At 40.5% G+C, this 16,080-nt stretch overlaps 2 protein-coding genes across 2 annotated transcripts in view; both read left to right on the top strand.

Annotated features, from left to right (window-relative positions):
* hexd (hexosaminidase d) overlaps positions 1 to 16,080 on the top strand; it is a 202,138-nt gene that overhangs the window by 161,753 nt on the left and 24,305 nt on the right. The window lies entirely within an intron of this gene.
* LOC133122784 (urotensin-2 receptor) lies at positions 1,003 to 15,564 on the top strand. Its single transcript, XM_061232942.1, has 2 exons — positions 1,003 to 2,125; positions 15,350 to 15,564. Exon 1 carries the CDS (start codon positions 1,003 to 1,005, stop codon positions 2,086 to 2,088), a length of 1,086 nt encoding a protein of 361 aa, XP_061088926.1. The 3' UTR covers positions 2,089 to 2,125; positions 15,350 to 15,564.

Here is a 16,080-nt window from a genome sequence, read left to right on the forward strand (position 1 = left end):
GTTGTCCCGTTGGCTATTCCGTCTACAGTAAAATTATCCTCATATCCTGATCTAGAAATTATTTTATGTTTGCTCTTGAAAATGTACCAGATAAATAAACAAGTGGAAAATTGATTCATTCCTGCATCTGCGACCAAGTTAAATCCGAGATAACGAGAAACAGTTTCTTGATATCGCCTCACCACACTTAAGGTTACGGATGCAACGCATCTCGTATGCTACTATCAATAGGATCAAGATGCATGCCAAAATATAGACATCTTAATCGAAAGAGCTTTCATTAAAAAATTACATAAAAAAACTCTGAACTGAGATTTAATTGTAAAAAATCTTTCTAAATGTATTAAATACATTTACATACTGATTTTAGTTGCCGTTGATGTACACAGTAGGCGAATATGGACATAGCTATCCATGCATCCGTGCGTAACAATGAGTCCCAAGGAACGTGATTTATAAAAACAATTTAAAAATAATAATAATAGTCCTGTCAACTGTGATTCTGTATTATTAACACTACAAATGGGCAAGCGCGACGAGCATGTGAAACGCTTTGGAATATAAAAATGAATGAAAACTCTGATGCTCGCTCCCCCCTCTCTCTCTTTTCGCCCTATCTCCCTCTCCTGTCGCTCTCACCGCCAATCGCAAAACACACACACACACACAGACACACACACTGATCACTTCGCTTCACAAGCCAGGTTTATCTTGAAGCTATACTATGTAATTTCGGTGAAAGTAATATGCATCATTTGTACACACCATGTAATCAACACTAAAAATGCAAGTTTAGTGAATTAATTTTCTAGACGTTTACTTTGGTTATTTTAGAGGTGATCCATGTTTGGGAGAGTTGGGTGTCTGACGTCAGAAGCTGCGGAGATTCTACACTACAGTCTATCTTCGCCACCAACAAATATTGGTCCGGTAAACGAGACAAGTACCTCCTTTGAAAAGTTAGCCAACATAATATCAAAGACGCAAAACGTTGAAGGGGCAATGAATCATAACAGGTCCGGAAACTTCAACATCAGTGCTCCTCTCAACAGCAGCTCCGGTTCCGTGGACGAGCTTGTCATCACTTCGACTTTTGGGACATTGCTGTCGCTAGTGTATATAGTTGGGGTGTCCGGAAATGTGTATACGCTGGTGGTGATGTGTCATTCTATCCGTTTTGCTACCTCCATGTACATCTCTATCATTAACCTTGCGCTGGCTGATCTGCTTTACCTCTCTACTATCCCATTCGTGGTATGCACCTATTTCCTGAAGGACTGGTACTTCGGAGACGTGGGCTGTCGTATTCTACTGAGTCTCGACCTCCTGACCATGCACGCGAGCATTTTTACACTGACAGTAATGTGTACGGAGCGCTACCTAGCCGTTACAAAGCCATTGGATACCGTTAAGCGCTCCAAAAGCTACCGGAAAGCCATGGCCGGAGGCGTTTGGATGCTGTCATTGGTTCTTACCATTCCTATGATGACTATGGTCAACCAGACCACCAAACACTCGGACGGCGGCGTGAAAAGGATGTGTGCGCCCACCTGGGGCACCGAGGCGTATAAAATTTACTTGAGTATCCTTTTCAGCACAAGCATTATGGCGCCTGGGATAATAATTGGGTACCTATACACTAAATTAGCCCGCACTTACCTAGAGTCTCAGAGGAATTCGGCCACCAACAAAGGGAATAAGCGCTCTCCAAAACAAAAAGTACTAATCATGATATTCACCATTGTGCTGGTGTTCTGGGCGTGCTTTCTCCCCTTCTGGATTTGGCAGCTCCTTCCCCTGTATCACAAACCCCTGAGGCTGGCCTCTCACACCCGTACCTGCATTAACTACCTGGTGGCCTGTCTTACTTACACCAACAGCTGCATCAACCCTTTTCTGTACACGCTGCTAACGAAAAACTACAGGGAATACCTTAAAAATCGTCACCGGAGTTTCTACCGCTACACGTCGTCCTTTAAAAAGCGTCCCTCCAGTTTGTACTCCTTAGGGAAGTCAGCTTCGTCCAGTAACCAGTTCGACTTCAACTCCGAGACGTTGGTAATGGGACCAATTAAGGGGCCCCTGTGATCCGTCAAAAGGGAGACTGCTGGATGGAGTTTATGAGGTAAGATATGTTTCTGATGTCATTGAGTTCGCAACACCAAACTTACGTTTAACTAGTTGAACGGTATAACGTTTTTCGTTATATCTTTTTCAGAAGGCAAGTATTCAAAGCGTTTTTGACTGCAGTCATGTGAACTTAAATAATAAAATAATTAATAATAAAATAATTGCCGCATTTAAGCAAATGTGACATTTCAGACAGCACAATCTACGGGTTGTAACATGTAAAACATGTCTCAATAAGACTGCAATGTTTTAAACTGTATGTGCGCATAATATTTAATTTCCAGTCAGCCTATAACATCCCCAGGTGCTCTGGGTTGACATTGTCAAATAATGACACCAGGTTTCAGTCAGTTGCAAATGAAGCTCCTGGTTTGGGTATGCCAGTGTTACCCCTGTATTACTCCAGTAATCATCCAGCATGATGAATAAATAATAATAAACTTTGGGGCAATTTATAAATGAAGTAAAACAGATTTGGTTTATTCCACCACAATCTTGTGTTTGAAAATAGATCATCACACATAATTGCTGTAATCATTTGCTGTGTACAAAATATTATACTTTGCCCATGTATAATAATTTTGTTTTATTTGCCACTCAGGTGTCAAGTGAATGATTTTTTCACTGAGAAACAGATTTTTTATTATTTGTATTCTATCCCTTTTCACATCAGTCTCATTTCAGTCTACCATCTGCTCCCCTGTGAGGCAATAACTGACTGATACTTGAACATAATGACTGCTTGTGTCAAATAATTAATTATATGAATACTGCTACTACACCCCTTTCTGACTTGCTCCATGCATACATTAACATGATTCCTAAATTGTTTCTTATCCCATAGTAAATTATAACCATATGTGTTAAATGTACTGTTAACACCAACAGTCAATATTCCCTTCCTGGGACATTCATATCAGAGCAGTTTTTTCATGATAGAGTGTCCAACCTTAGAGGTTCAAACAATGCATAATAACAAAAACCCTTGCAACAGCAGCCAAAAGACTTTCACTTGCACATTTTGAATGAAATATATAGTTTTCTTATCACGGTGAAAAATTCAATGCAAGCTATACCAACATAATTTAAAGAAAATAGTCTCTCTGCACAGAAGTGTCTGTGTTGAGTTATATAAAGATAAAAAGTAGAGAATCATCTATTGTATCCACCTGCTCAGTATGGACGTCACACCGGGGGGACAGAGGAACCAATAGCAGACACTGGGATGTTGAAAAAATGACAAGCTTAATAAAGGCAGATTAAGGGGCAGCGTAATCAAAAACAGGCAAAGTTCTAAAACCAGGAGGTCAGTCCAAACAAGGCAGAGGTCCAAAAGCGTGATCCAAAGAGAAGAGTCAAAAGAGCAGGCAGGGGTCATAAACAAGAAATCCAGAAAACAAAAACCAACAAGAAAAAACAGGACAGAATGCCACAAGGGCAAAGGCTTGGGAACAAGGAGGCTAGAACAAGGGGGAAGGAATTCAAGGGCTCAGGACTCTAAAACAGGACAAGACGAACTAGCAAGGTGCAACTGAGAAGGACAGGTATAAATACACAGGGGAATGAGACAACCTAGGCGGGGCATGGGAGTGAGGGCAGTCTAACAAATAAACATCAGGTAAGACTCATGGAAGGGCAATCATACAATGACAAGGGAGGAACAAAAACGCAGGACTGGATTCACATAGACACACAGGTAATACAAACGGCTCCGGACTAGAGAGTAGACAGAGTTAAGGAATGTAGAGATAGTGGAGTGCAGGTGCGAACTTTCGCTGAATCAAGGCAAGAAATTTAGGGATAGAACAGGGAGGCGGAGTTATAGAGCAGTATTGAAGTAGAGGTAGTTAGTCTGTTAGTTAAGTGATTAAATTACAAATACCCAAAACTAGTGAATGTTAGTTTGTTACTTAGATGAACATATTAGTGTGTTAATATAATTAGTACTGTACAAATTCTATGTTAGTTGGGATTAGTATATTAGTGCTATCTACAAACATGAAATGGAAAGCAGGAAGTAAGATCAGCGAGAAAGAAGGAATCATGGGAAACCGGAAAATTCCAAAACCACCCAAATCGTGAAGCACGCAAACAGGGGAGTGACTCGGGATCAGAAAACATTCAGACACAGACATCACAGGGGAAGACAAGTGCAAAGACCAATGAATGTAAACAGAAAACCAGACATGAATATGAAAAATAATAAATTTACAAAAATACTAAATAAACTAACAGACATTAATCAGGATCATAACAGTGGAAACTAACCATGGTTCCACACTAGGGCACCATCCAGGATCCTCACAGAATTGCTTTGGAGTAGACAGCTCAGAACAAAAGTTTTGCTGATTTCACACGAGGATGTTTAACATAAATGTTTTAAGCAGGTAGTTTTCTGTAGTCAGTGCAGTGCATGATCAAGGACAAGACAACTGAGTTAACATCATTTTTCTGTCCTCTGTGCTCCACTGGCAGGTGCACACAGTTTCAAGCTCATTAGTTTGGGAATAATCATAGATTGGAGTGTATCTGGGGTACATCACTTTGAATTAGAAAGTCTGGAGGGTCTTGGGTTTGCAAGATATAGTAACAGAAACAAATGACTTTTTTGTTAACCAATTGCCTAGTCAAATTGCACCAGGAGTAAAATATTCCTTTCTTTTAATATTTGTTATTATTGGGTCATGAAAAATTCAGTGGAGGAAAATTGCAGAAAACCTAATGACATTAGAGTAAAGTGACTCCCATAATTAGATCTACAGTTAGCTCAAATGTCCAGAGTCATGCTTGTTCATAATAAGGAAGTCATTGCAACAAAAAATTGTTAAACATTTGAAGAATTCGCACAGGTTACAGACCATTTAAAAATATATATTTCACCAATATCCTTCATTCATATGATTTTGGTTAGTATCATATTTTATGAAAATATCCAAGGAATTTTGGGATTGTTTGAAAATTTTACCAGCATATAACAAGTTAAAGTGTATAGCCTTGTGGTGAAGGTGTGTGGTTCAAACCCCTGTGTAACCACAATAAGATCCATGCAGCTGTGGGCCCTTGAGCAAGGCCCTTAACCCCACATTGTTCCAGGGGGATTGGCCCCTGTCAAATCGACTGTAAGTTTCTTTGGATAAAGGTGTCAGTGTAATGTATTTATTTGGTCATTGTTTGCTTGGTAGGTCTAATCTGAGATGGAAGTGGTTGGCAGAGCATGGCAGATTAAGTGAAAAGGGTATTTAATATAGCTGTCCATTCAAGTGTGTGTCGAGTTTTCATATTTAAAAACGCTACTTCTCTGTGGCACCATAAATTTAAAACCGATACACACTTCTGCCAAACCAGGGATGACCCCACACATACAAACACACAAACACACACACAAAATTGTCATCAAAACCAGTTCATGACTGACAACACACCTTACCGCTTATAGATTTGTCTTGTTCTAAGCAACAATGGATGACACAGACTAGTACATTCAATAAAATTATTCAATCAGTAAATTAATGAAGACCACATCCATTCAAGTGATTTGAGAATAAAATGACATGTCAAGGAAAGGAGTCATGGAATGGGTTAAAATAGATATGGATAAAAATATAACTGAAAATTTAAGTGGTGAGGTTTTTTTAATATGGGCCTCATTGGTATGTGCTTTTCCGCAGGGCGAGTCACATCAGTGGTATTTTGATTTTCACCTGGATGCAATTTGCATCTGTTGCCATGAGGAAGAAAAATCTGTATACTGTAGCTTTAACTTTAAAGGCAGACTATGCAGGATTTTCACTTTGAAGATAATATGAAACAAACATGCTCAGCCATTATTATGATTCACTGTGTCTGTGTTCACTTCTGCCCAATACCTTGCTTGTCTACTTGTATTTGTTATTCTAAAAACCGTGATTGCTGGGTCCCACTGCACATTGCTAACATGACCATCTTCGGCAGATTACTTGAAAAATGTAATACTGTCCTGTTTACAAGTACAAGTAAAAGTTATACAAAATTTAATATTGTAATGTTTAGAAAATAACTAATCAGATTATGAATCGTTTTAAATTGGTTGATTACAAATCACAACTGCATGATTACACATTACAAATGCAATCTCATTATGTAATTCATATTACCCATTACTACCCAACACTGATTACTGATTAATGTCAACATTTTCTTACCTCAGAACATAAAAGAAATGTACAATATGATAGTATAGTTCATAGTTCTTGTGATTCTTTTTCAGTATGTCTGTCAACATTTTTTAAATAAATTATTTACACATGATGTTTGATTGCATTGATATGTAAAGTCTCTGATTAAGTAGCATGTGGCTGAATTGCATCTTGTTCAAAAATAGATGTCAATTCATTATTGTATACAATTAAAATTCAAGTTATTTAATAGGAAAAATTGAGATTGGTAATTAAAAATACATGAATTGCAAACATATTATGTACACAAGCCATTATATTAGATCAAAATATAATTATACATAAACCTCCCTGGATGTTGATGCCTATTTTAATTATACATGTTAAAAGTTAAGAAGGGATTGTTTTGTGCAACCTTACAGTACATTGTGGAAATGATGCATTTAGTTAAGCTGTGCTATATTAACACTGTGTGAGACACATCCAATACAGTCTTAGGGAATTTTCCATCAATTTTCTATATGAACTACCCAATCCTTATGTAGAAACAGATGCAGAGATTTGCTATTAGGGAGGATAGTGAGACTTTACATAAGCTATCAGTACTGCATATTGGATGTATCACTATTAATGAAGCACTATAGGGCATTCTGCTGAACATATCACAATATCAGATGTATGTAAGGATTAAAATGACATGATATACTCTGTAAGCACTTTATTAGGTATTTATTCGTTATTTTGTAGCCTTATTAAGTCTTATTAAGGGCTGTAGCATATCCACTTAGAGGTTTGACATGTTATGTGTTCAGAGTTGCTCTTCTGCATACCATTGTTGTAATATGTGGTTAATTGCATTACTGTCACCTTCCTGTCACCTTTGACCAGCCTGGGCATTCTCCTCCGACCTCCCTCATCAACAAGGTGTTTCTGCCCACAGAACTGGTGCTCACTGGATGTTTTTTTGTTTTTCGCACCATTCTCTGCAAACACTAGCAGAGATTACCAGATGAGATACTCAAACCAAACTGTCTGGCAACAACAATCATTCCAATTCACTTAGATCACATTTCCCCATTCTGATGGATGAAGTGAACATTGTCTGAAGCCAGTGATTTTATGCATTGCACTACTGCCACACGATTGGCTGATAAGATCACATTAATATGTAGGTGTACCTAATAAAGTGCTCAGTGAGTGTATATTTTATAACTTTATATACACTCACTGACCACTTTATTGGTTATTTATTAGACATATGTTCAGGACTTATTGGTCAAATTCTGCTGTCGTGTGTCGTGAGGTGCTCTTATGCATACCACTGTTGTAAGGCATTGTCATTTCAGTTATTGTCACCTTTCTGTCAGCTTGAACCACTCTGGCCAACCTGCTGTGACCTCTCATTAATAATCACTTAGATCACATTTCTGTCCCATTCTGATATTTGGTCTGAACAACAACTGAACTTTTTGTCCATGTCTGCATTGCTTTGAGCTGTTGCCATCGATTGGCTGGTTAGATATTTGCATCAACGAGCGGTGTACAGGTCTACCTAATAAAGTAATCAGTGATTGTACAATCTACTGCTCTTATACATGCTTCAGAAAATGTGTTTGCCCAAAATTTAGACCATCATTGTTTTTCTGTATCAAACTGTACAAGTACATGTACACTTGTAAGCCAAAATTAGTGATTTCTTTTCTTCAAGGCAAAACACATAGTTGCCAATCAAGTGACTAGTACAGTTTGTTTAGTGACAGAAAAGCAGAACACAACTCTTCTTTGTGATTACAGCTGGTAATTAGTGCGGACATCAGAGGGCAAAGGCTTATTTACAATGAAAATAGAAGCTGAAGCACATTTAGTGGTGTTGAACATTTCCAAACATTTCCTCTTCTACCCATCTCTCTCATTTCATTGTTCCTTACAGCCCACAACTAACATACAGTGAGTTGATTTGTTGCTAGCTGTCAGAATGTGAAGAGTATATTACCCAAAAAGAAATTGCCTACCCCAGCTTTAATGTGGTAAAAGTGCACATTTAGGTATTTTTATACACCATATAAAAGTTACAGCTCATTTTATACATACCCCCCGGATAACAGGATGGCCAGGTTACAGTTTACTATTAGATCACATTACATTACGAAGTACCTAAAAGAGCCAGCAGAGTTCTGGTCTTGTGGTCCAATATTCACTTCAGAACAGAGTTATGGCAAGAGCAAAGTGTGGAAACTAAAAGGAGCCCAAGATCCAAAGCACCACCCTCATCTGAGAAACATGGTGGTGAGGGTGTTATGGTTTGGATCGCTGCTGCAGGGGACTGGCACACTTGTCTTCATTGATGATGTAACTGCTGATAGCAGCAGTTATTAATTGGAGTGTACAGAAGTATATTTTCTGCTCAATTTCAAGCAAGGGCCTCTGCTCTCATTAAACCACGCTTTATCTTACAGCAAGACATTGATCCCAAACTTTTTTCTAAAGCTAAAAGAGTTTTTCAAAGCCAAAAACTGTAAAATTCTCGACTGGCCAAGTCATTCACCTGATTTGAACCGAACACGTCTCATATGCTGAAGAGAAAAATTAAGGCAATTACCAGTAAAACAACCAAGCTGAAGATTGCTGCAGTAAAGGCCGGCAGAGCATCACCAGAGAAGATACTGGAATCCAGCCGTCACAGACTTCAAGCACTCATTGCATGAAAAGGATATACGACAGATATGCAACATAGTAAACATGACTACTTTATTTGCATAACATATGTCCCATACAATATGTTACAAAAGTTTCCACTGTAGTGTTTTTGTCGTATGTGCGTCGCGTTTCTGTGTCTCAGTACCCTCTGTGCACACCATAGTCAGTTTGTTCATTCATTGTTATTTGCTTCACCTGCGTTTTCACTTCCTGATTGTTTCCCACACCTGATTGCCATTCCTTCTTGTGATCTGTTTTATATAAACCCCTCTGTTTGTTCGGTTAGTCACCAGATTGTTATGTGTTTCAACCTTACCTTCCAGCGTTTATTCCTGGTTGATACCCAGTTCGACCTGTTTTGTTTTCAACTTCCACATTCTGCTTATTCCGTCTGTCTAGTTTTGAACCCCTGTATATCAACCTGTTTTAGTTTTTCGACTTCGTTCTTTGGATTCTGCGGATTCCCATTTTAGATTATCCTTGTTGTTCCTGTTTGCCGGAGTATTGACCCTATTTCTGTATAACTGTATAACAAACTGCCTATTCTCTGCTATTCCCGTTTGCTGGCTATCGAACCCCACCTGTCTGACCTGCCTTTATTTAAATAAAGACTTGGTCTCGCTTCTGGGTCTGGTGTTCTACAAGCCTGATAGAACAATCCGCCCAGAATGGACCCAGCGAGCCAAACTCCGGCTATGGAGGCGCTGAGACTCCATGGACAGCGCCTGGGAGTGCAAGAGAACAAACGTCGCTCTCTAAGCCAGAACATGAACACCTTACTCCACCAGGTGGCCATGTTGGCTAACACCCTGGTAAGCTCCTACGTCTCCACGCCTCCACCTGTTTCTGCGCCGGAACCGGTCCAGTCCCATCCAGATCCCCGTCTGCCACCATCGGAGCACTATGACAGCAAAATCAAGGACTGTGCTTCCTTCCTATCCCAGTGCTCACTAATCTTCGAGCTCCAGCCTTCTACCCTCTTGGATTACTGTTCTGATCGACTCCAGAGCCGATTCCAACATGATCTGCCCCACTCTGGTCTATCGCCTGGGAGTCCCGACATACACACTCTCCCAAGACCCCCGCACCAACCCGCTCACCGGCGCTCCCTTGGCCACAGTGGACACTATCACCTCCCCAGTTCAGCTGCAGATCTCCGGCAACCACCAGGAGGAGATCAACTTCTACATTATGAAGTCTCCCCTGGTTCCTGTGGTGTTGGGCAGACCTTGGCTCCTCCAACACAACCCCCAAGTCGACTGGGTCCAGGGAACCATCACGGGCTGGAGCCCAAACTGTCACCAGTCCTGCCTCCAGTCTGCCTCCAACCAGCCTGAGTCCGTCCCTGATGCACCCGAGAACCCACCTGTCTACCACGACATTGGACAGGTCTTCAGCAAATCCCAAGCCTGCTCCCTGCCTCCTCACCGGTCCTATGATTGTGCATCAAACTGCATCCTGGCACCACTCCTCCTCGAGGTCGTCTCTTCTTCCTGTCAGTCCCAGAGACTTTCCACAGAGAAGTACATGGGGGAATCTCTGGCTTTCTGGCTGATCCGTCCCTCATCCTCTCCAGCCAGAGCCGGGTTCTTCTTTGTGGAGAAGAAGGACAAGTCCCTACGACCTTGTATTGATGACTGTGGACTCAATGACATCACCATCAAGAACCGATACCCCATCCCACCCATCTCCTCCGCCTTCTTTTCATGACAGAAATGCCAGTACTTCACCAAGCTGGATCTCTGTGACCCCTACCATTTGGTTCGCATCCATGAGGGCGATGAGTGGAAGACGGCTTTCAACACCCCGAGCAGCCACTACGAATACCTTGTGATACCGTTCGGGCTCACCAACGCACCAGCCATCTTCCAGAACCTTATCAACGATGTCCTCCGGGACATGATCAGCCGCTTCGTGTCATTTACCTGGACGATATCCTCATCTTTTCTGCTACCCTGGAGGAACACGTCAACCACGTCCACCAAATGTTCCATCACCTTGGAGAACCTTCTCTTCGTCAAGGCCGAGAAGTGTGAATTTCACCAACCCTCCATCCAATTCCTCGGCTTCGTCGTCTCCAGGGGGCAACTCAAAATGGATTCAGAAAAGACCTCTGCTGTAGCTACAAACCGCAAGGAGCTACAATGGCAAATTTTTACAGGAGATTCATCCAAACTACAGCTCTGTTGCCACTCCCCAATCAGCCCCTATCAGGTCATCTTCTGCTGGACACTTGCTGCCAACTCCGCCTTCAGGGAGCTGAAGAGGCGCTTCGCCTCCGCTCCTGTTCTGACCATGCCTGACCCAGAGAAGAATTCACCCTTGAGGTGGACGCCTCAGACACGGGTTGTTTTTCAACTTCGTTCTTTGGATTCTTTTTCTGTCTGATTTGCATGCTTGTTATCAACCCTTCACCTGTGACCACAACCGTGTTTTGGATTATCCTTGTTGTTCCTGTTTGCCAGAGTATTGACCCTTTATCTGGACACTGTATAACAAACTGCCTATTCCCTACTATTGCTGGCTATCGAACCCCACCTGTCTGACCTGCCTTTATTTAAATAAAGACTTTGAGCAAAGTGCTACACCTTGGTCTCGCTTCTGCGTCTGGTGTTCTACAAGCCTGATATATCTGGGCTCTCACAGGCACACTTCCTAACAGGAGCTGAAGCCTTGGTGGTGTTTTTCCAGATAATTAATTTCCAGATAAGAGAATTTTTAATGCATTTCAGCTGACCCCAAAGCCTTCCAGGACTGAGAAAAACAAATGAATTAACCTTGAAGCAATGGCAATATCGGACTGGGTTTATCTACGTAATAGGTTGAAATAAAAAGGTGAACATCTTGGATTGTCAGAGATTAATAACTTTTTTGTAAAAAAAAAAAAAAAAAAAAACTCTTGGGGATAGTTCACTTTCTGGAACTGTGGTATTATTTAAGTTTTAGCATACATTTTGATCAGCTCAGCCAGTATTTGTGTGTGATGAATGATATATTAGATACATTTTTGAAGTTTTAGAGAACCTGCTGGCTTTTCACTGGCTGGTATGCCGCATGCTGGAGTTCATGGTCTAAAGCAGGAAAATTCTCTTTCACCAACTACAAAGCATTATTCCTCCAGGTTGTAGCTTGGACACTGACACTAATTTGACACGTCTCAATGGAGCGCTATGAAAATGCATGCAATGAAGTCTGATTGAGTTGTGAACTTCATATTCCTTCAAATCCTTCTTGTAACATTACTGTAAATAGTTTCTTCCAGATCCATCCACAACTAATTTAACATGGGAAAATGAATTTTATTCCCTAGATTATTTCATATAATAAAAGTTTAACACTACCAAAAACTAATTTGCACCCTGATCTGTCCAAATAATTTTGTTTTCTTGCACATTAAAGTGTGAAAAATGGATACCTCTTGAGTCGGTAGGAGCATTGTGCACGATTCTTACACAATGCCACACATTCACTGGACACCACTTTTTCAATTTCCAGCAATCAAGTTGTAAGCTTTGACAGCAATTACAACTTATTATTTTGGACTAAGGACTAAATATAATTTCAAATTCCAAAGATCAGATACTAGCATGACATCACTGGGAAGTTGTCACTGAGTGCCTGAGTGCTCCGTACAGACCCTGTACCTATTGAGGAACTCTTACTACACAGAGCCAAGTAATATGATTAGGACACAGCCAAAACACTTACAAGAGCTAAAAGGATTACCAGCCCCAAATTACTATTTCGATTTCTGTTCAGCCTCTACCAGTCCCTCCCCACCCCCTTATTAGTGTAATCTCCTACTGAGAATTAGGTGCTTCTCCCCCACATCTCACCCTGACAGTTTCCAGAGTCCTGCTGGAATTAGTTAGTTTGGGTACAGAACGGTGTCATGGACAGATGTATATGCATATTCATGAACTACACACAGCTGCTATCATTCAATATCAAAGTTGTCTGTGCCTGTGTAGATGCACACAGATCCTAGTCAAAATGCAGATTTAGTAAAACAAAAAGTGTAGGAGGAGCACAGAGAAAGAAATGTGAATAGCATTCAGAATTTTATAGAATATTTCATGTTTATTCACTATTTCAGATTTGATGTTTAACTTTTTTTTTTTTTTTCAATTGTGAAAACAGAATATCATTATGAAAATATAATTTAACAACTAAAAATAATAAAACAGTCAATATTATTGAAATGGTAAATGGTAAATGGTTGGCATTTATATAGCGCCTTTATCCAAAGCGCTGTACAATTCATGCTTCTCATTCACCCATTCATACACACACTCACACACCGACGGCGATTGGCTGCCATGCAAGGCGTCGACCAGCTCGTCAGGAGCATTTGGAGGTTAGGTGTCTTGCTCAGGGACACTTCGACACAGCCCAGGCAGGGGATCGAACCGGCAACCCTCCGACTGCTCTTACTGCCATGTCGCTACCGAAATGAAATATATTGTCTTCCATAAGGTTGTGTTATTAAATGGTTTTGGATGGTTTTTATAACATTTTTCTATTGTGAAAAATGACCTATTGCAGAGGCCATATATAGAGAACCAACACCAGCCAACTTAGTTTATATAGCCGATTGACAAAACAGAAAACCCATTTTCCTCTCACAATTTCACGCCTTAATGGTCATCACTAAATTACACTGACTGACTGGGGATGGGGACGGGGGGGGGGACGGGGGGGCGGGCACAAGTGAATTACTGACCAAGAGCTGTAAAGATTTGAGGTGTGAAACCCAAGATTCAGAAAGCCCAAATATTGTTCCAATCACCGGGAATTGATACTTAGCACAATTCTTCAGCAAGAGGTGATAGAACTAATCTGTGAAATCAGCTGGCTGAAATACCGGGTGGAAGAAATGCATGGCAGGACTTTTCTAACCCCTGGACTTTCCACCTCTGCCTTTAGAGTAATCCAATGTGTTATACAGTACAGTCGGGTGTACTAAACAAATACACTTTTGAAATGATGATAATATTCCTTCTGGATCCTATACTTCAGAATGTATTATTTGAACCTCACATTAACTTCAAGGAATAGCAATTAATCAAAATGCATGTGAATAAAAATATTTCATAAAGTGCTTCTTGTGTTAAAAACAAAGACAGTTCACTAGTGGCGCCAACTGAGGGCTCAATTTGCAGTGATTACTTGGGAATTCAAGCGAGTAAGAAATACTAGGGATTATACTGCCAGTAAGATGTAGAGGTTGATTAGGGTGCCGGAGAGCCAGCCACTATTGTACATTCGATCACAATACCATGGTCGCAATCAACATTCATCCTTAACTTTGGTTCACAAATAAATGCAAAGTGTAGATTTCACCCCCTACAAAAACATATTTTTGCAAGTCTACAACTATGCTTAACTTGCCAAACTGTGTTTGTGAAGAAAAAAAAGTTAAGATGAACATTGACTTTCCATTCCTACACATGAATGTGTACCATTAAGAAACGATGTGTGTGAGTTGGAAAGAATCAGACTTTGTCCATAATATGATTGCTGCAGCTGCACACATTGAGGCAGATTTTGTCTGGGTCACCTCATCAATTCACCCTGAAGGACAGGGAGCATGGCGAAACCATGAAATTCCTAACAGCATCAGAGATGCACTCTAGAGCAGCATGCCAATCACTGTGGAAAGAAAACACGGCATAGACTCTGTCAAGACTGGGCTCTAGTTTGTTTAAGGATTTGTACTGCTTTTTAGATATTCATTTCAACTTTGGACCCCTTATTCTTGAGTTTACATCTGTGTTCTTCCCTGTCACTTTCCCTGTGTTTTGTTAGCTGTATTTTTATGATATCAGGAGCCACTTCCAATGATCCAATAAAAAAAGGAAATGCAACTACCTGGACCCATATTCTCTCCTTCACAGGCATTCCTTCTTAAACCTTTGATCTTTAAAAACCCCAAATAAAAGAAGCTGCAGTACCTTGATTAGTGTCCCAAATTTTTAAACATTCACCTCAGTGATGAATATATTCCTGGATTGAAGCAGTATAAAAACATTTACATGAAAAAGGGTAAACCGAATTATTTACTGATAGATCCGTAGTTTGACTCTCTGTGCAAGTTACAACTTTCCCCCCCTCTATATGCGCATCCTGTCCTACGATTTATGTGGCGATAAAAAGTGCACAGGGTGGAGTCTCCCGGGATAGAAGGTGTGTTCCATTGGATTCCAGAAATCTTTAGCTTTTCATCTCGCTTTATCTACGAAGCCGTTCCTCACATGAAAACGTGGAACAAACCTTTTGGGCAAACAAAAAGGGCAAACTTATCAACCAGCATATTAAATAGAAACAATATATATTTATTTATTTTCATTTTTTTTCCTTTCACACAGAAGCAAGAACTCGGGAATGTTCTGGGTTTGCTGTTGGCGTGAAAGGGTCTACCCGGGATATCTGTCCCTGGACCGCGACCCTGCTTATGACCTGGGAATTACCCGGGACAGACACGGTTCGGATTTGGCATGAAAGGGGGAATTCAACAAATGAACCTCATTGACTGGAGACGCGCTAGTAGCCTATGTCGCAACGGCGCTTGTTAACGTTTTGTTTTAAATGGTGTTTGATTTTAAATCAGTTGTTTCATTCTTTATTTCAAGAAAATCTACTTGCAATATACGGTTTCTCTAACTTTCTAGTATTATGCAGCTCGTAGTTTTAATACAGATATGAGTTTCAAGAACAGTCGGTTTCAAGAAGAATCGGGGTTTGGAAATCTAAGGGCAACCTGGAGCTGTGTATCAAGCTCCAGGTTGATGTATGCAATGTATACAGTTCATGCATAGCCTACATTTCATACATGTCTCCAGCCGACGCAACTTTTTAACTGGTGAACCTGAGTGTAAATTAGCGTGCTGGTAGCACTAAACCTATTGAGCGATTGCTATTTCATCGTAGGCATATATTGACATCGAACTGTCGTCTCATTCAATTGAGCACATTAAGCAGCAGACCTCTCCAGCTTTGTTTTGATTGGTGGTCAAAACATGTATTTTTTCCCCTCAGTGAGCTGCTAATATTCGTTCTTGGAGAAAGTAGTCTATATGTTGCCAAAACATAAAATGAA

Source organism: Conger conger, chromosome 2 (genome assembly GCF_963514075.1).
Source record: "Conger conger chromosome 2, fConCon1.1, whole genome shotgun sequence".
NCBI lineage: Eukaryota > Metazoa > Chordata > Actinopteri > Anguilliformes > Congridae > Conger > Conger conger.